At 48.6% G+C, this 20,055-nt stretch overlaps 2 protein-coding genes across 3 annotated transcripts; both read left to right on the top strand.

The window, feature by feature from the left end:
- Window positions 1-1,968: 1,968 nt before the first annotated feature.
- Window positions 1,969-9,132, top strand: LOC131269618 (transient receptor potential protein). Of its 2 annotated transcripts, none has more exons than XM_058272078.1 (15): window positions 1,969-2,189; window positions 3,042-3,186; window positions 3,528-3,623; window positions 3,707-3,849; window positions 4,056-4,257; window positions 4,339-4,512; window positions 4,583-4,817; window positions 4,917-5,069; window positions 5,147-5,292; window positions 5,378-5,938; window positions 6,040-6,204; window positions 6,664-6,886; window positions 7,480-7,648; window positions 7,718-8,081; window positions 8,158-9,132. In XM_058272078.1, the coding sequence occupies exons 1-15, from the start codon at window positions 1,969-1,971 to the stop codon at window positions 8,773-8,775; spliced, it is 3,615 nt and encodes a 1,204-aa protein (XP_058128061.1). In that variant the 3' UTR covers window positions 8,776-9,132. The 2 variants fall into 2 exon arrangements, with proteins under 2 accessions (XP_058128061.1, XP_058128060.1); XM_058272077.1 differs by having other exon boundaries at window positions 8,149-9,132.
- Window positions 9,133-12,448: 3,316 nt separating this feature from the next.
- Window positions 12,449-15,879, top strand: LOC131268754 (cardio acceleratory peptide 2b). Its single transcript, XM_058271031.1, has 3 exons — window positions 12,449-12,521; window positions 14,541-14,690; window positions 14,778-15,879. Exons 1-3 carry the CDS (start codon window positions 12,449-12,451, stop codon window positions 15,101-15,103), a joined length of 549 nt encoding a protein of 182 aa, XP_058127014.1. The 3' UTR covers window positions 15,104-15,879.
- The last annotated feature ends 4,176 nt before the right edge of the window (window positions 15,880-20,055 follow it).

Raw genomic sequence — 20,055 nt, 5'->3', positions numbered from 1 at the left:
AAATTTTCATTGGTAAATCTATAAGCGCACAAGCTAACCAATTCAAAGCTTCAGCAACATTCGAAAGCTTTTGTTATGTCGAGCTTCAAAGCCCTCGTAATAACTGTAAACTTATGTTTAAACATATGTTTGTCCTCTTAAATTATGTTAATGTTATAATGTTAAAATTGTTAATGTTCACCGTTGAAAAAAATAAGTGAATCATCTTAATGAACAGGAAAAGTTAAACAACCGCTGATTAAAATTCGTCTTTCATTGATTGGGGTGTATATTCATGTATAATATTAAGTTATATTTTAAAACATGTATAAGCCGTTTAAGTTTTTTTTTCGCGTGCGTGGATACATGTATGGTCCAAATAAATATAGTGTTCAGGGACGAATAATCTATGGGCAATGAAGTTTAAGAGAGAAGTACGATATGTTGATATACTTCTCCGATAGTGCTTCGGCATTTCTTTACATTCCTATGGTTCATACACGGGAAAGTAAGGCTACTAGAATTTTGATTTATAGTTAACAAACTCACATGAGAATAATCGCCGGCGCTGTCCTCCAGCACAGTGGACAATAAGTTAGTTTTGGAGTTTTCGCAGAACGCTGGTGCCAGCGGAAAGATTGAAATGTATTATCCATTGTCCGCGTACAGTTCGGCCAGGATGTCATGGTCGAACGGAAGGTAGGCTGGATTTGCTGTTGATAGCCTGTACCCATCACGTGTCGGTCGGCGGATACTATTGGATTACAACCAGGCGCTCGCCGAATCCGAGGCGCCCCAGCTGCGATCGAGCGGGAGAGTTGGACAATTCGGTGCAGCGATGTACACCCGCAATCAAGGGCCACATTGTCCAATTGACCCGACCATCGGCGGTGGCGGTAATTAAGTTTATCAAAAATCTGCGCGTAGCATCGTGGATTCGGTACGCGGTCCGATTCTGTCCTACGGCAGTAACAGGGGGCCTGTGAGGCGACACGTGACGCGCAGCCAGAACGGCCGGCATGATCAGAGCACCGTGACGCGGTTGAGTCGGCTGGCTGGCCGGCCGGATTCCGAAGGCAGACACCCAAAACCGTGGCGGCTCAGCTTCGACTGAATGGGGGGCTAGGGAGATCTGCACGGTGGGCTAGGGGAAGCCGCCGGGGGGGGGGGGACCAGGAAGGAAGGCGAAGGCTTGCTAGGGTTACATCATCAATATTGACATAATTTTGCTAATTTAATTAAACGCACCGTTCGAACACCCGTACGGCGAAGCCCTGAGGACGCCAGGCCGGCCAGTTCGGCCATTTTCGACGGACAGCTCGACCCGAACGCAAGCTTGCTCCTCGCAACGTGCAGTGCAACGCAGCTCCAGCTTCGGTCCCGGTCCGACGACTGCTTCGACGCGGGCAGGAATCGATTCCCGTCGATGGACCATTTTCGGCTGAAGGCTTGAGCGAAGGCGGACTCTCCGGTTGAGTGCGGTGTGTGTGTGTGAAGTAGTCCATTTTAATTGAATTAAACGTGGCCAGGTGTTCCCACCGGTGCGCTGTCCCCGAACCACCTCCAGGCACGCCGAACGATCCCCAGGGGAGCCCCGAAAAAAAAGAACGGGCAAGTGACCGGTGGGAGTGTCCCCGACGCCGTGGCTTCCTGTGTGGGTGGAGAAGGCACGCCCGGAACCAGGCTCGGTCCACTCAGTCGACAGGCCGCAGTCGCGATGTAATTGCGTGGGGTGCGAGAGAGTGCCTAGGTAGTGTACTTGGTAGCCACAATGCAGGCCGGGCCAGTGCTTTAGTGCCATAGCCGTGTTATCAGATCAGAGTTACACACCGCAGCTGTCAACCCTATAATCGCGTGTGCCTCTGCCGGAGTGTGTGCGTGTGTGAGCGTGGCGTAGGGTACGCGTGTGGGGTGCGAGGAGAGAGGCTGCTCTTAGAAAGACCTAGGCCAATCCGAAGACCATCCGAAGATCAAGCAACAATCATCACGATGAAGAAGGCGACCGAGTCGCGCGAGAACCTCGTCAACTCGACCGTCTCGCTGGAGGATGGCAACGCGGAGCCGGGGATCGGTGACCATCCGTCGATGCGGCGCTCGCTCAAGAGCGCCGCCTCCGAGTTCGACCTCGACATCCAGGACATCGTGCTGACGAAGACCGAGAAGCGGTTCCTGCTGAGCGCCGAACGGGGTGATTGCGCAACGGTGCGAAGGTAACACAACCGCGGGGGGAATAATCCGCCTTAACAGCCTTCGCGGACGCGCACCCTTCCTTGGGCCAAGGCCAAGCGCTTAAGCGCTGACGTGCGAAATGCGGCACGTAAGCTGCACGTGGTTGACACAACCACATTAAGCTGACGATGATGCTCTAAATAGGCGCCTACCTCAAAAGCGACCACTTCACCTCGCGCCGGAATCACTATCAACTACCGACTTTCCAATCAAACACGCTGCGGCGAAGCGCCCAGGTCCGTCGTCAATCGATCAAAGGCGCGCTTTTTACAACAGGCTGACCGTGAGAGGTTCCGGTCCGCTTCATTTGATTTGCTTCGTGCGTTTCTAATTGAATTTACATTATCGACGGCATTGGTTTTGGACGATTCTAACCGGTATACACAACCCTCCGTGCTGGGGACCATTCCGTACTTTCATTCTTAACATACATTTCAAAACCAAACTGACAGGAAGCTAGCAAAAGAACCCGTACAAGTTTGCACCTTCCACGGTTTACCGACGGGATTCGCTGTCATTTTAAAATAAGTATTACGTAAGCCGTGTGTTAACCGCACCCGGGGTTGTGCGTTGGTATTTCCTCCACCGACAGCGGTATCTTTTACAGTGAAGGTTAAGGGTAATCGTGGGGACCGGAAACCCCCCCCGTTCATAAATGGTTAGGAAGCATGAACCGAAGGAAAATAATCCACCCCTGGTGCGTGCATTATTAGAAATACAATTTTGCCACGCGGGGGAATTGGAGGGGCTGGGCACGCTCGCGATGATGTAACCCCACCTGTCCACGCACTAATCCGTTTGCCATTCCCGGTTTGCCATTGGCCGATTCGCAGAATCATCCAGGAGAACAAGGAGACGCCGGAAGAGTTCGACATTAACTGCGTGGATCCGCTGAACCGCTCCGCCCTCATAGCGGCCATCGAGAACGAAAACATCGAGCTGATCAACCTGCTGCTGCGGGAGGGCATCAAAGTCAAGGTAGGGTGTGGAGGGAAGGGGGCCGGAGGACGGGGGGGTAACGGTACTGTTTTCCCGAGCCTTGGGCCGCGCAGCTAATCCCCCGGACGGCAGTCGAGTGTCGTTTGTGGTATTAACTAACGGCCCTGGTACGCCAGGTAAATCCTTTCGGTCGTCCGTGCATCTGCAATGGCGGATGGCGTAAGGGGGATGAATAATGGCGACGCTAGGAATTACTCATCGTCACCAGAGCCGTGGCGATAAGCGCCCGGCTTCCGAGGACGAACAAAAAAAACACACCACGAGCAAGTGAGATGTCGCCACCATTAACCCGGTTAACCCGGTTTCACCCGTTTCCGCAGGATGCACTGCTGCATGCCATCAAAGAGGAGTACGTCGAGGCTGTGGAAACGTTGCTGCTGTGGGAGGAGGAGAACCACGTGCCGGGCGATCCCTACGTAAGAAAATTTTGGCAAACCGCTGCATGAACGCCCTATTGAACGTTCACTCTTTTCTCTCATCCCACCCACCCTCGCCGCAGAGCTGGGAGGCAGTGGACCGGTCCTCGTCGTCCTTTACCGCCGACATCACCCCGCTGATACTGGCCGCCCACAAGAACAACTACGAAATCCTAAAAATCCTGCTTGACCGTGGAGCGACGCTGCCGATGCCGCACGATGTACGGTAAGTGGGTGATTAATGGGACACCGTTTCAGGCGCACGTCCCACGACGTGATCGGTCATTCGGTCGGCTCCCTGAAGTTGCCCCCGTGAGTTTAGGCAAATTAATCATGCCCACGCACATGCCCCCTTCTCCTTCTTTTGGGGTTTTCCCACACACACACACACACACACCCCTCTCGTTTTGCTCATTTTCCCCGGTTTCCCAGGTGCGGTTGCGATGAGTGTGTCACCTCTAGCGAGCAGGACTCCCTGCGCCACTCCCAGTCACGCATCAACGCCTACAAGGCGCTCTCGTCCAGCTCGCTGATAGCGCTCAGCTCGAAGGACCCAATCTCGACGGCGTTCCATCTGTCCTGGGAGCTGCGCCGCCTGAGCCGCATGGAGACGGAATTTCGCGCCGAGTACACGGTAGGCGGCAGTAGCGTTTCGCGTGCTCGTAAGCCCCTTTCTCTGACCTGGTCCCCTATATCCTCCCCTCGCCGAGGGTAGCAAATGCGGGCGGCGGTGCAGGAGTTCGCGACGGCGCTGCTGGACCACGCGCGCACCTCCAACGAGCTCGAGATCATGCTCAACTTCAGCCCGGGCGCGGTCGACAACTGGGAGCCCGGCGAGCGGCAAACGCTCGAGCGGCTCAAGCTGGCCCTGAATCACAAGCAGAAAATGGTACGGCACCAGCGGCAACCGCCCCTCAGGGGAAATCTATTGACTTTCCCCTTTCGCCCAACATGCGTAGTTCGTGGCCCACCCCAACGTGCAGCAGCTACTGGCGGCGATCTGGTACGAGGGGTTGCCCGGCTTCCGGCGCAAATCGTTCATCGGCCAGATCATGCAGGTGGCGAAGCTGGGCACCATGTTCCCGGTGTACAGCCTGATCTACATGATCGCACCGAACTCCGAGATGGGCCTGTTCATGAAGAAGCCGTTCGTGAAGTTCATCGTCCATTCGGCAAGTTACGCGTTCTTTCTAAGTATGAACATACTCTAAAAAAACCCCCCGCACCCTTCCTCTGTCACAAGTTCTGATCGCTGGTCCTTTCCCCCAAATTCTTCCCACCCGCGCGCGCCAGTGCTGCTTGGTGGTGCGTCCCAGCGCGTCGAGTACCTCGCCATCGAGTGGTTCGGCCCGGACTGGGCGCAGGATATCTTGGCCGAGTGGAAGCGAAAGGAGCGTGGCTCGCTGCCGGGAATGTTCGAGTGTCTGGTCATACTGTACATCATAAGTATGTCGAGCAGCGCGGTTGCAAGGTACAACAACTTCATGTGGCTTTTGTTTTGCTTCCCACCCTCCCACCAAAAGGTTTAATATGGCACGAGATGAAATCCCTGTGGAACGACGGTTTGATGGAGTACGTGTCCGATCTGTGGAACATTGTCGACTTTATCTCGAACACGTTCTACATAGTGTGGATGAGTTTGCGCTTCACGTCCTGGTACACGGTTTGGGTAGGTGTCGGAAGGGGAAGGCCCTGCCTAGGAGTGCGACTTTAATGTGACTCTTCATTCAATCATTCATTGAACGCACCGACAGCGCGACGCACGAGCTGGCCTGAACCCGTGGTACCCGCGCGAACAGTGGGATCCCTTCGACCCGATGCTGCTCTCCGAGGGTGCGTTCGCCGCCGGGATGATCTTCTCCTTCCTGAAGCTGGTGCACATCTTCTCCATCAACCCGCATCTCGGACCGCTGCAGGTGTCGCTCGGGCGCATGATCATCGACATCATCAAGTTCTTCTTCATCTACACGCTGGTGCTGTTCGCGTTCGGCTGCGGGCTGAACCAGCTGCTGTGGTACTACGCGGTGCTGGAGAAGAACAAGTGCTTCCACCTGCCGAGCGGCCTGCCGGACTTCGACAACAACGAGAAGGCGTGCGCCATCTGGCGCCGCTTCGCCAACCTCTTCGAGACGTCGCAGTCGCTGTTCTGGGCGTCGTTCGGCCTGGTCGACCTGATGGCGTTCGAGCTGAGCGGCATCAAGAGCTTCACGCGCTTCTGGGCGCTGCTCATGTTCGGCTCGTACAGTGTCATCAACATCATCGTGCTGCTCAACATGCTGATCGCCATGATGAGCAACTCGTACCAAATCATTTCGGTGCGTACGGCTCGGGAGAGCTCCTGCTTTGGGCCGGGGCCAGACCACAACCTACAACTCACCCCTTCCGTCGTTTCCGTTTCTCCCCCCTCCCCCCCCAGGAACGCTCCGACACCGAGTGGAAGTTCGCCCGCTCGCGGCTATGGATGAGCTACTTCGAGGACGGCGATACGCTACCGCCCCCGTTCAACCTGTTTCCGTCGATTAAAAACTTCACCAACCTATGCAAATGCTCCGGCGACAAGCGTTCCACGACCAGCATTATAGTAAGTTGTTTTTTTCTTTTTCACTGTTTATTGGAAAGCAAGGTAATTGAATTGTCCTTTTCCCCCTCGAGTGACTGGAAAATATCACAATATGCCACGCGTCGCGTCTGATAACATTTCAACTTTCATCCACATCCTTCGCTAGACAACTCCAGTGGGGAGGGGGCGGGGGGGATGGATAAAAATCTCCGGATGAAATTTCTGTTTCAGTTCCCCTCTCCAACGTTGCCTCGATGCCGATGGGTTGCAAGGGTTCCCGGAGGGTATTACAACTGCCCAGTCAAAGACATCACCAACCCACGACGTGTGAAGTTTTGCCGGTGGGGTGTTGCGTGTTGGTGACGTTTCAGCACACTGCCAAACCGCCGCCGGACTTGTTTGTTTGTGGAATAGTGCAAAAAACAAAAAAAACTAGGACTTACTATTGATTGAACCATTTTTTTCTTTTGCGGCCCACAGAAACGCAACCGGGAGAAGGCCCAGCGGCGGCACGAGAACGTGATGAAGCTGCTGGTGCGGCGCTACGTCACCGCCGAGCAGCGCAAGCGCGACGACTTTGGCATCACCGAGGACGACGTGATGGAGATCCGGCAGGACATCAGCACGCTCCGGTACGAGCTGATCGATATTCTGCACCAGAACGGCATGCGAACGCCCAACCTGAAGCCGAACGAGAATGCAAGTGAGAAGGCCGCATAAACATTCATTACAATCAACACTCAACTTTATATTTGAAAATTGATAGAAACTCAACTACGTTACAAACCAAAATTTTCCTCAATATTTTCCCAAGTTTTAACTGCCAAAAGCCTTAATTTCAAACCCATACTTCATGCGAAACCCATCTTTGCGAACTTTCCGGGAGAATCATTACGAATAGTATTTTCCATGAACGAAATTGACGAGCAGTTTAATTCATTTTTAAATTCATTTAATTATTGAGTCTCTTCAAAACTCGAACAAGTTCATTTGGGTGAAAAGTTTGTGCATTAGAAATACGTTTGGAGCTGGGGCAGAGCATTGGTTTTGCTAATTCTCCCGTTCTGCAAAATAATCTGCACACTGATCGCTTTAATATACGTTAGTGCAGCAGTATTTTATATTTTAACTGAACAAACCACAAACATGTGACGTTTGGGTGACCTTTTCTGCAAATCAAAACACAATTCATTCGCAAATTCATTACGCATTTGATGAGACAGCTGCAGCTGCTTAGTGTGCTTACCGTATGGATCCGCCACTGCATTTTACTTCCTTTCCTTCCCTCGTCACCAGTCGCCGGCAAGAAGGGACGCGTCATGGAGCGAAGAATACTGAAGGACTTCCAGATCGGGTTCGTTGAGGGCATTCTGCAGGATACGTTCAATGCCGCCACCGAGAAGCCGGCGGACGTGTTCAGCACGATAGCGAAGGCGATCGGCAACAAGTCGAGCACGAAGAAGAAGTACGTAGCGGGCGCGGGGTGTTACATGTGGGTGCCTTGGTTTTCTTACGTTTGCGTTAATCGCTGCAGGAAGCCGGAGGACTGGAATGCGCTGGTGCGCCGCAGCACGGTGGCCCGCGACCCCATCGGCAACTCGACCGAGGCCATCATGCGCCGCAGCCGGCAGAGCCTGCGCAAGCAGATCCTGGACAACTCGGAGAAGGGGCTGGAGATGGACACCGACCATCTGGTCGCGTACAACCCGAAGCTGTCGGAGGTGACGCCGGTGACGCGCGTCGCGTACGTCAAGTTCATGACGACCAAGCTGAAGAAGGACATGACGGATGTGGCGGCGGCCGGCGGCGTCGAGACGGCCGAGTTCGAGCACGAGCGCCGCAAGTCGTGGAAGCAGAGCTCCATCAAGAAGCTGGTCGATATGAAGGACAAGATAAGTGTAGGTATCTTTGGCGTGGCCCTTTTGCTAGAGGGGAGTATCTTACACGCAGTACGACGCTTCTCAGGGTTTGGAGGGAGCTGAAGGTGATGGTGCGGAGGGTAGCGAGCCGAAGGAGGTGGTGAGTGCTGAGGCATCCGTCACCGTCGAGGAACCGTCGCCGACGAACAGCGCCACGTCGGGCACCGTGGAAAGGGGCGCGCCGGCGACGGAGGAGTTGAGCAAGCTGGAGCGCATCCGAGTCCGAGTCCGATCGCCGATCATCGAAGATCCGAACGAGGAGCGCTCCGATACGCCCGCATCCGGATCCAGCCCGCCGGTACCGCCGCTGGACGACGCCATCCCCGAGCGTCCCGTGTCGCCCATTCCGCCCAACAGTCCTCCGCTGGAGCGCCACGAGGTTCCCGATCTTGCCCACGAGTCCCGCGAGCCAACTCCGGAGTCGGAGTCCCGCGAGTCCGGCTCGAAATCGCCGGAAGTGGCCGCCCGCCCCATGGATACGCTCTCGCCGACAGGTTCGACGAAATCGGGTGCGAATCTCACCGCTCCCCGCTCCCGCTCGCCGTCCAGCGCGAAGACTCCGGAGCGTCTCAGTCCTACCGCCGAGGACACCTCCACTTCCGCGCCGGCCGCTTCACCCTCAGCCCGCGGCAAGTCGAAGAGCACGGGCCGCACGCTTGGCGGATGGCTGTAAGGCTGCGTGTCGAGGTGTCCCCAAACCACCCTTCCCTCCTGCCTTCCCACCCTTTCGTCGCCAAGATACTAGCCAATCTACTCTATTGACAACAACAACAACATCGAGCATACTTACAGAGACTACCCACGAGTGTGTTGCTGCACCACGTTTTGTGTCGTTCCGCTTCATTGTGTCGCTAAGCGGCTCCTCTCCCCACTCGCTCCCTCTCCCCCTCACCCCGAACGTAACCAACCACGAACGAGGAAAGCCGCTTAGCTCGTTAATTAGTCGTAATTTGTTTGTTTTTGTACTCCGGATGGGCAATATGAAATAAATCGTATACTCCGAAACTCCGCCGAGAGCGCCGGACGCAATCCACAACGGTGACTCCTCTCCGCGCGCCCTTGCCCCGTCTCTCCATCCTCGGGTGCTATTGATTTTCTACCCCCGAAAAAAAAAATTAAAAACTCCCCATCAATATCTTGCCATCCAATTTTTGCGCCATATTTTTAGCGATATTTTAACCTCCCCCACCCACCCCAACGACGCGTTGGGAAGCCACAGGTATGAAGACCGCAGGATCGTACGCCCACGTACGCCGCGCAAGCCACGAAATGGTGATTTTGTTTGTCTTCTCTACCACCGCCCCTCCGAGGGTTTTAACAGCGGCCTTCGGGGCTGGGTTGTGTTCCTTCGGGTTAATTAATTACGCGAATATTTTTACCAGGAAGATAACCAACATAAACGCGCATATGGGATATCGCAAGTGCACTGGCAGTGTAATTGCGCACTTGCATTGCAGCATGTTCGAAAACGGTATTATTGCTTGCACGGCCCAACACTTCACGTCGCCTGAAATCATCATTTATTGATCAACTGGACACGGTTTATGAAAATGAAATCATTTCAAGTGTTTTTTTTCTTATCTAACATAATTGGAACATACTAAAACCCGTTTCATAACATTAACTCATGTTGTTTTCAAATGTTTTCAAGCCTTATTCTAATCGCTCCGGTTGCTAATTGCTTAGCTGCTGCTGATGAATTCGCTGAAGGGGGAAAATCCTTTTCCGTATCTTTAAACCGAATCACACAGAACAAACAAACATCTCGAAGCGTTTTACCGATCCAGCGAGGCGGAGGAAAGTGCATAAAATAATCCTCGTTTCTAGCCCCGTCGGCTTTGCGCTATCAATTACTCCGGATCGCCCCCCATATCTTGGCACGAACAAAAAAAAAATCCGAAAGGCTTGCAGGATTATTAAGAAGCGAGTAGTTTCTTCCAATTGCTGCCTTTTGCAGATTGAGGAGCAAACTAATCTAGCTTAAAGAACTCAAGGCTTCCCCTCCGGCTTAGCCTTGTGTTTTTTCTATTTCGATCGAAAAACTGGCAAAGAATTGGCGAACAGCTGCAAAACCCACCAGGGAAGCTCTGAGGCCGCAAGGACACGGGTGCCCGGTGCCTTAAAATAGCTGGCTTCGCCGCACGTGGCCGTCCAAGCCGGGGACGAGGTGCAGCCATGACCACCGGCTGGCAGCTGGCACTTTAAAAAAAAAACCCCTACCGGGGTGGCCCGGCGTTAAAAATGCAGCATCCGAACGAAAATTAATCGACGGGAATTTGTTTCAATTTAGCAGCCTTTCGGGCGGCGGCGGTGAAAAGATGGCGACCGGTTGCAATGGGGAAGGGAGGGGGGTAGCGTGGCGTTGGCCCTGGATCCCCGGGAGACCGGAATCTCGGGATTGAAGATGGGTGCTTTTATTAGCATTTGCCCTCCACCCCCTGCCCTGGGCCGCTGATTTGATGAGTCTCCGGGTTCACGTCATGCCGCGGCTGATGGTGTTGAAATTGCATCCAGTGGGATCCACTGTCGATAGGAAGCCCTTCCCCCTCCCCCCAGGAGGTCCAAGGAGGGAGAGGGAGAGAGTGTCCAACTAATGAAACAATCATTACCCGTGTATCCGAAAGGACACAAACCTACGTGTCGGCGTCGCTTAGGGGAACGATTATCGGGCCTGCTAATCCCGGTGGCCCAAAACCAAACGACAGTTCTAAGCGGTTGTTGGGCCGCCCGGCATGATTTGAGCCTTGCTTTCACACCCCCGTGTTTCCCCCTTTTCCCTTCCGTTGTAGCTCCTTCTCTCTCTCTCTCTCTCTCTGCTCCCCTCTCAGGTGCGTCACCAGTAAGACGCACGTCACCTGTCGGCTCGTTGCTGTTACCGAGACCATTACCGGGTGGTTCCACAGGTAAACTCCCCGTTCCGAAACAAGTTTGTTGCAACTGATAATCGCCCATCCCTCGCTATCGATACGGAAATCCCCCGTAACGTTTGTTTTCCCGCAAAAAAGTGGGGAATGGAAGCAGTGCCCAGCAATCCCGGCGAAAAGAGAGACCAAGAGCGCGTGATTACTGGAAAATTACACCTGTGGCTGAGAGTGTTGCAGCGATGGGGTGTTGCGCTTGACTGGGAGGGGTTCACATTTGCTATATTCTATTCATTCGTTAGATATTATAATGAGTTTGTTTAGTGTTCAGATGAAAACAAGGTAGGATTAAATGAAAATTTATTTGCAAATGTATTTTCTGAAAAGAAAAGTTACCTCGACTTATGTAACCTGCTTTTGTTTTTTCTAAGCTGACCATTTTCAATTTTACTATTTTTCTGCGATCATTTTCTTTCTGGATATTCTACTAAGAGTGTATAAAACTACCTTTGTATTTTTGACAACTACTTGAGTATTTTTGGCGTGGAGTTCGAAGTGAAACAAATTTGATAACGAAATCAAGTAAAATCTTGTTAACAAACATCTTAGGCTACTACATTATTCTTATTGTTATTGTTGAAGAAACAAATGAAAAACATGTGAGGGGAGAACGGGGAGAAATGTAAGACAAACCACTTACGTTTTCGAAACTTTCTAAACATAACACTGTATAAACTATATCGAGTCAATATTGTACAATTTCTAAATCCACAATCCACACATTTTAAATTATAAATGCAATTGATACCAATCGGTTCGGAATCTTGTATAGAATAATGAAGGAAAAAGGAAGAAACTAGAACTAGGATCGAGCACGGGTTCGGGTGGTTTTGCGAACACCACTGTATACGGTGGTGTTTCTACTCGAATGATGAATTCGGCTAACGGGAAGATCTTGAGATCCGCCGGACGCTGGAGAGAGAGTGATGCGTGGGGAGAGGCGAAGGGGATACCTGAAGGACATGCGCACCGGAGATGGTAAGCTGGCCAACGGTTCGCGTTCGCCTCCCCCTCTTCCCCCCTTCCTGGTGCACGGTATTCAAATTCGTCGGCTGAGCTTGCGCCCCTATAAAAGGCAGGCGGCCGGACATCCGCTCGACACAACACCGTGCACAGCCGAACTGTCCGAGTGACGACGAGCAGACTGTGAGACTGTCTGTCCTGTCCGTGAAGTGGGTGTCCCCGTGTGCAAGTCCGCGAGCGAGTGCATTTCCTTGCCACATTTTGGCCGCAGCCTCATCTTTCAACCCGTCAAGATCTTCCCAGCGCAACACAAAAGTTATTCGTGAGTGATTGAAGGGTGTCGCCAAGAGTAAAATAAAAACAAACAAAACACCCGAGCAGCCGAGCGTCGCTTTCCCACGCGTTTGCAGCCGTTGGAGGTGTTGTTTCGGTTGCCCAGATCTTTATCTTCCGATCGACGCCATGCTGGTGAAGATGCTGGTGTACGTGACGCTCGCCGTCGTCCTGCTGGCCGCACCGTTATGCCGCGCAGAAGGTGAGTTTTCCCCCGTGTCCAAACTCCGCAGCAGGTTGGGGGGTTTTTCTTCGGGTGGGGTGGTGGCCGTTATCCTCGTCGGTGTCTTTCGGTGGCCCGGTTTTAGATCGAATTCGGCCCCATAAATACGAGCTGCTGGCCGCACCGTGCGCTATAATATGGCACTGTTTACCCAACGTGCCGTTTCGGTTTTCGCAGCATATGGCCCCCGTATCGTCTTTTATCTACGATCGACGATTGGATGTAATCTGGAATCGCCACGCCGTGCTTGCAGTGCCAGTTTTCCACCGCGAGCATTAAAGGTGCTAAAGGCGCGCCGCAACTTTCAACGGTAATTTATCCCGCGAGAAGCTAAACGTACAACGAGTATTATTGATTAGTTTTTTTTTGAAAACACACCCAAGACAGTTTGTAGACGTTTAACACCACGTCGTTTCAAGTAGCTAAGTTGCCTTTGTCTATGGTGAATGCATCGTAGAACTTGCTGAAACTCATTTACCTCATGCTCTAAGGGAAGGGAGGGGGAGGTTAGTGCAGGCGGAGGACTCGGTTCCCATCAATTAATAGATAATTTTTGGAAAAACAGTTCGAATTTAAATGGGGCGAATCATTGGAAGGAGTTTTTTTTTCCCTCTAAATTTCTGTTTGTTTAATCCGGTCCATCCTTCGTCTCTTCGCCGTTGGATGAGAATGGAAATGGGAAAACGAGTTCATTAGCCATCGGAAAACACCCAGTGGGGCGCGCTCTCGGAACCGCCGAAGCCGTGGGTGGCATGGGGGGGTGCGGGGTGTTGGGGCCGGTGACGAAGAAAGGAAAACAATTATTCTAATCCCGCACCCGGCCCATGCAGCAGAAGTGCATCCGCACCGCCGGATAAGCAGGGTGGGGGCGGAAAAGGTGGGGGAGGGGGAAAATGCCAGCACGGATCCCGCGGCCTACGGGGAAAGCCGAGGCCGGCGGCTAACGAATGGGATGGCGGTAAATGAAAATGTCCTAAGCCGAGCCGCAGGCTAGGCGTTGGAGTTGGGGCACGAAAGGCCGGTGGAAAAGAGGTGGGAGGGAGGGGTGGGAGAAGGGTGCCGCAGGGCGCGAACCACGCGAACAAAGGCGCTGCGGGTGTGCGTAATGTCGTTATCAATTATCATTTCTTGGCATAACATCCTTGGGCATGTTTCGTGTTTTAGTTCTACGAAGGGGGCGGAGGGAGGGGAGGGGGGAGGGGGGGGGGAGGAAGGAACAGGCAACTGAGAGCGAATGTTGAAAGACATTTTTATCAACACCACCGTCTGTCAACAAATATTAATAAACGCCATCAAAGTGTAGTACCACCAATTTTCAAACAATCACTTGTCAACACACGGAAAACGAGTCCTGGAGCGTTTTCATTTGGTTGAATGCGCTACCTCTGCTTTGGAGGCATTTTCCCGTGGAGGGAGAGGGAGCGTAAGGGCGGAATAGGGGGCGAAGAAAACACAGATATGCAGCAAGATTGTGTGATATTTTACAAAAATGCATCACTTTTATGTAGAAATATTTTGTGTTTTAAATTGGAAAATAATTTAATTTTAATTTCTCACATTTTTGTTTTTTGTTTGTTGTCAAATACAATGTAATCAAACCACAATGCTTAGCTGATAACCCTGCACTGCTTTATCGCATTGGAGTTGGTGAGTAAATATGAGGCGAATTAAAAACATAGCACAGGAAACAACAAGCACAACATGTGGCTAGGAAAAACTTCTCGCTTGTTTGCTATTTCTTTCGGAATGGCATTGTGCAACAAAAGTGGAATGGAAATCGTATAGTGATTTGTTTGTATAACACTTACCAACCGTGGAGCTGTCCGGGGGCAGAAGATCATTTTCGGATGAGCTAGGGAATGGCTGGAGACGCATGAATAACGACGTTGTTTGCCTTTTCTTTGACACAGGGTTTGTTTATTGCAACTTTTACATTTGAAATCAAAACATCACAAGTTAATTTCCTTTCCTTTTTTTTCCCACTTATTCCAATTGCAGTCGAGTTCGATGTCGGTGCGCGTAGCAAGCGGGGCCCGACCGTGGGACTGTTCGCGTTTCCTCGCGTTGGACGCAGCGACCCGGAGTTGGCGTCCGTCGATTGGGATCCGACGGCAGTGCTGCCAGCGGTCGACCTGGCCGACGACTACGGTAAGGACAAAACCAGGGCACGGCATCGTCTCCAGCATGAGCGACCTTACTCCCAATCTCTGTTTCGCTCTCCCCCCCTCCCAGCAGAGGACTACCCCATCCAGGAGATCAAGCGCCAGGGGTTGGTGCCGTTCCCGCGCGTCGGCCGCTCCGGAGGTGGAGCCAAGTCGGAGCTGGGCGGAGCCGCGGCCCGCTACTGGTTGATGGCCCGGGCGCTCCAGCAGCAGCAGCGAGCCCTCCAGCAGCAGATGCTGAGCCAGCCGGGGCTCGTGAAGCGCGCCGGCGGCTCCGGGGCCAACAGTGGCATGTGGTTCGGACCGAGGCTGGGCAAGCGGAGCCGCTCGGGGACAGCCTCCCAGGTGGGCAGCGCCGAGCAGCAGCAGCAACAGTTGGCCAAAGGCGACCAGCTGTAAGCCCCTCTTCAGCCTCGGCGTTTCGTCTCACTCCCAGTCTGCTGGCTCCATAACGAGAAGGATGATTGGATGACGCAAGGTTCCCGCCCTATGTTTGCACCCCACTCCCATTGTTTCCACCCCGCGCGACCACCAACCAGAACGAACCTCTCGAAGGGAAAACTACGTTAGTGCAGAGTGCTGAAAGACTTTTGCGTGAAGAACGAAGGTAATGGTTAAAGATCGTGCGTGATCGAGCCACCATTTGTCAGTTCGTTAGGACGGAATGAATATGCGATGGTGAATTATGCGAGCGAAAGGTAAAGGATGTAGGCGTAACGACTGCAAATGGAAGGGTGAACACCTGGCGCAAACCGTATTTAGGGGAGCCGGAGAAACCTTCGAAGGCTGGAGGCAGCTGCCCGCAAGCTGCCTGGTTTCTCTCCGGCCCGCCCCCCCCGCCACCCCCTCGCACAGCTTCTCCCTTCGAATGGTTCCCGCACCAAAAGCATGGCCCATTTCGGTTCCCCTTCCTTCCCCCCCGTCTGATTAAAGGTAGATAAAACCAGGCTCCCCCACTCCTCTCTAGGCCGCCCCACTCTCTGTGTCGGCAGTTACGGTAGTTGTTAGTAGTGACTAGAAGAAAACAAAAAAACCAAACACATGGCGGTGAGCTGGGGCAAGACACACAGAAAAATTGAGACATTTATGGAAAATGAGCATAACAAAACAAACAAAAAAATGCATATATGTATGAAAAGAAACTAAACAAACAAACAATCCCATACTACAAACGATCGGACGCGCTAGCATGTAGAGTTGTTTCATCGTGAATCAAAGTTTGCTGTAAATAAAAACATAAGAAAAGAAGAAACATGTCGCTCTCAAGCCATTTATGGACTGTAGAAAAAATTAACGAAATCAACGAACGATCCGAAAATGATTCAACGGTAGAAGCATCCCTCTGAAAATGGTGCAGAACAACTTGACGATTTAAATAATCATTTTACAAAAAAAAAAACTACACAGAGATGACCTGAGTGATTATTTTTGCCGTACAGTACACTTTAGGAACTATTTGTTGTATAATTTTCACGTCGATAGCTGAACAAATAGTTACAAAACGCAAAATTAATAAAGCATGTTTTTTAAAAGCTCATCTATTTTGAACGAAAAAGGCGCTCGTTTTATAAATATATATGCTTAACATTAATCGTGAAATAATTATGTATTTAGCTATTAAAGCCATGCAATAATATTGTTATTAAAAAAATCACAAGTTTTTCTTTAAAAAATATTTATTGTGACTGTTTTTTTACAACGCTTTTGCCAATTAACGGTTATTTAAAATCGTCAAGTTTTGTTGTCTGCAAAAGTCGAAACTGGGCGCCTCCATGCATTACCAAACCCTAAACCATAGTTTTTAAACCAAGTTTATTAACTTTAGTAACAATATAAAAGTAAATATAAGTTTCATAATAATATAAAAATGTTCTTCTTACTGAAAATGTTGTCTTCCCGGACGAAAACGGGCAATTTTGCTAGTTCAAGAATAAATAAAAGGCCTTTAAAGAATAATAAATGAAATCTTTGTCGACTTCTTGTTGCATTATCCGAAAAGATGTTTATTTTTGGTAAGTAAAACAGCTTCAAAATATCTGAAAAAAATCCGCCCAAAGTTGACATTTCAGGTCGAAAAATTGGTCAAAAATGTTTGCTCCTGCTAGCATTTTATGCAAAATGATTAATTTAGGTAAGTTAAACAGTTTTCAATTATTCGAAAACATTGCAATTTTATCCGAAAACAGTAAAAAAAGCTTTAAATTATCCGAAAATATTGCATTTTATCCGAAAACAGTGAGTTAGGTAACTTATATTGCTTTCAATCCATCGCTTTTGGTAAAAATTTTGAAATTTTCATCCCCAAAAACCGGCCCAAAATTACCAGTTTATGCCGAAAAATCGATAAAAATTTTGCTTCTGCTACCTCCTGAAAATCCTGCGCTCCTGTTAAAAAAGTTGAAATTTTCATCCCCAAAAACCGGCCCAAAATGACCAGTTTATGCCGAAAAATCGATAAAAATTTTGCTCCTGCTACCTCCTGAAAATCCTGCGCTCCTGTTAAAAAAGTTGAAATTTTCATCCCCAAAAACCGGCCCAAAATGACCAGTTTATGCCGAAAAATCGATAAAAATTTTGCTCCTGCTACCTCCTGAAAATCCTGCGCTCCTGTTAAAAAAGTTGAAATTTTCATCCCCAAAAAACCGGCCCAAAATGACCAGTTTATGCCGAAAAATCGATAAAAATTTTGCTCCTGCTACCTCCTGAAAATCCTGCGCTCCTGTTAAAAAAGTTGAAATTTTCAGGTCGAAAATTTCTCGGGCCCGGTGGCAGTTTTTGGCCCAAAAACCGGCAAAAATCCGGCAAAAGTAACAGGAGCGAAGGATTACCAGTTTCGTAGGAGGTAACCCAAATTTTAAACCGGTTCGGCCGAACCGGTTGGCGGGAAACGGCCGAAGCGGTTGGCGGGAAACGGCCGAGCCGGTTGGCGGGAAACGGCCGAGCCGGTTGGCGGGAAACGGCCGAGCCGGTTGGCGGGAGCCGGTGACAGCTGGCGGGTGACAGCTGACGGGTGACAGCTGACGGTTGACAGCTGACGGGTGACAGCTGACGGGTGACAGGTGACAAGTGACAACTGTCAAATTGACAGATGACAGCTGTCAACTTGACAGCTGTCAAATGTCAATTTTGACAGCTGTCAAATTGGACAGGTACCAAATGTCAAATGTCAAATTTGACAGGTGTCAAATGTCAATTTTGACAGCTGTCAAATTTGACAGGTGTCAAATGTCAAATGTCAATTTTGACAGCTGTCAAATTTGACAGATGTCAAATGTCAATTTTGACAGCTGTCAAATTTGACAGGTGTCAAATGTCAAACGTCAATTTTGACAGCTGTCAAATTTGACAGGTGTCAAATGTCAAATGTCAATTTTGACAGCTGTCAAATTTGACAGGTGTCAAATGTCAAATGTCAAATTTTTGACAGCTGTCAAATTTGACAGGTGTCAAATGTCAAATTTTTGACAGGTGTAAATTTTTTTTTTTCTGGAGCACTTCCGGGAAAACTTGCATGCAAGTTTTAAGAAAGTGGGCAAAACTTGCATGCAAGTTGCATGCAATTTTCGCGAATTTTACACGTTAAAAAACACGAACAAAAATTTGCTTTTTTTTTGATGAAATTTTTTATTAAGGCAACTGAAAACTTCAATTTTCTTCCGAAAAATCTAATTTTTTCAGGATTTGCTGTGACTTTAATTATGGAGATAATGTCGTCAAAATTACATGAAAAATAAATCAAAGTGAGCGCTACACGCTAAAAATAAAGATTAACTTGATATGTTTATCCTTGTTTCTCTAATGTTTTTTTAACCCGTCAAGTTAAGGCAGCTGAAAAATTCAATTTTCTTCCGAAAAATCTAATTTTTTCAGGATTTACTGTGACTTTAATTATGGAGATAATGTCGTCAAAATTACATGAAAAATAAATCAAAGTGTGCGCTACACGCTAAAAATAAAGATTAACTTGATATGTTTATCCTTGTTTCTCTAATGTTTTTTTAACCCGTCAAGTTAAGGCAGCTGAAAAATTCAATTTTCTTCCGAAAAATCTAATTTTTTCAGGATTTACTGTGACTTTAATTATGGAGATAATGTCGTCAAAATTACATGAAAAATAAATCAAAGTGTGCGCTACACGCTAAAAATAAAGATTAACTTGATATGTTTATCCTTGTTTCTCTAATGTTTTTTTAACCCGTCAAGTTAAGGCAGCTGAAAAATTCAATTTTCTTCCGAAAAATCTATTTTTTTCAGGATTTACTGTGACTTTAATTATGGAGATAATGTCGTCAAAATTACATGAAAAATAAATCAAAGTGTGCGCTACAAGCTAAAAATAAAGATTAACTTGATATGTTTATCCTTGTTTCTCTAATGTTTTTTTAACCCGTCAAGTTAAGGCAGCTGAAAAATTCAATTTTCTTCCGAAAAATCTAATTTTTTCAGGATTTACTGTGACTTTAATTATGGAGATAATGTCGTCAAAATTACATGAAAAATAAATCAAAGTGTGCGCTACACGCTAAAAATAAAGATTAACTTGATATGTTTATCCTTGTTTCTCTAATGTTTTTTTAACCCGTCAAGTTGAGGCAGCTGAAAAATTCAATTTTCTTCCGAAAAATCTAATTTTTTCAGGATTTACTGTGACTTTAATTATGGAGATAATGTCGTCAAAATTACATGAAAAATAAATCAAAGTGTGCGCTACACGCTAAAAATAAAGATTAACTTGATATGTTTATCCTTGTTTCTCTAATGTTTTTTTAACCCGTCAAGTTAAGGCAGCTGAAAAATTCAATTTTCTTCCGAAAAATCTAATTTTTTCAGGATTTACTGTGACTTTAATTATGGAGATAATGTCGTCAAAATTACATGAAAAATAAATCAAAGTGTGCGCTACACGCTAAAAATAAAGATTAACTTGATATGTTTATCCTTGTTTCTCTAATGTTTTTTTAACCCGTCAAGTTAAGGCAGCTGAAAAATTCAATTTTCTTCCGAAAAATCTATTTTTTTCAGGATTTACTGTGACTTTAATTATGGAGATAATGTCGTCAAAATTACATGAAAAATAAATCAAAGTGTGCGCTACAAGCTAAAAATAAAGATTAACTTGATATGTTTATCCTTGTTTCTCTAATGTTTTTTTAACCCGTCAAGTTAAGGCAGCTGAAAAATTCAATTTTCTTCCGAAAAATCTAATTTTTTCAGGATTTACTGTGACTTTAATTATGGAGATAATGTCGTCAAAATTACATGAAAAATAAATCAAAGTGTGCGCTACAAGCTAAAAATAATGATTAACTTGATATGTTTATCCTTGTTTCTATAATGTTTTTTTATCCAAG

The sequence above is a fragment of the Anopheles coustani genome, chromosome X (assembly GCF_943734705.1).
Source record: "Anopheles coustani chromosome X, idAnoCousDA_361_x.2, whole genome shotgun sequence".
NCBI classification, from domain to species: domain Eukaryota; kingdom Metazoa; phylum Arthropoda; class Insecta; order Diptera; family Culicidae; genus Anopheles; species Anopheles coustani.
Note: the sequence above shows the minus strand (reverse complement) of the source record. Positions and strands in the feature narration are given on the sequence as shown.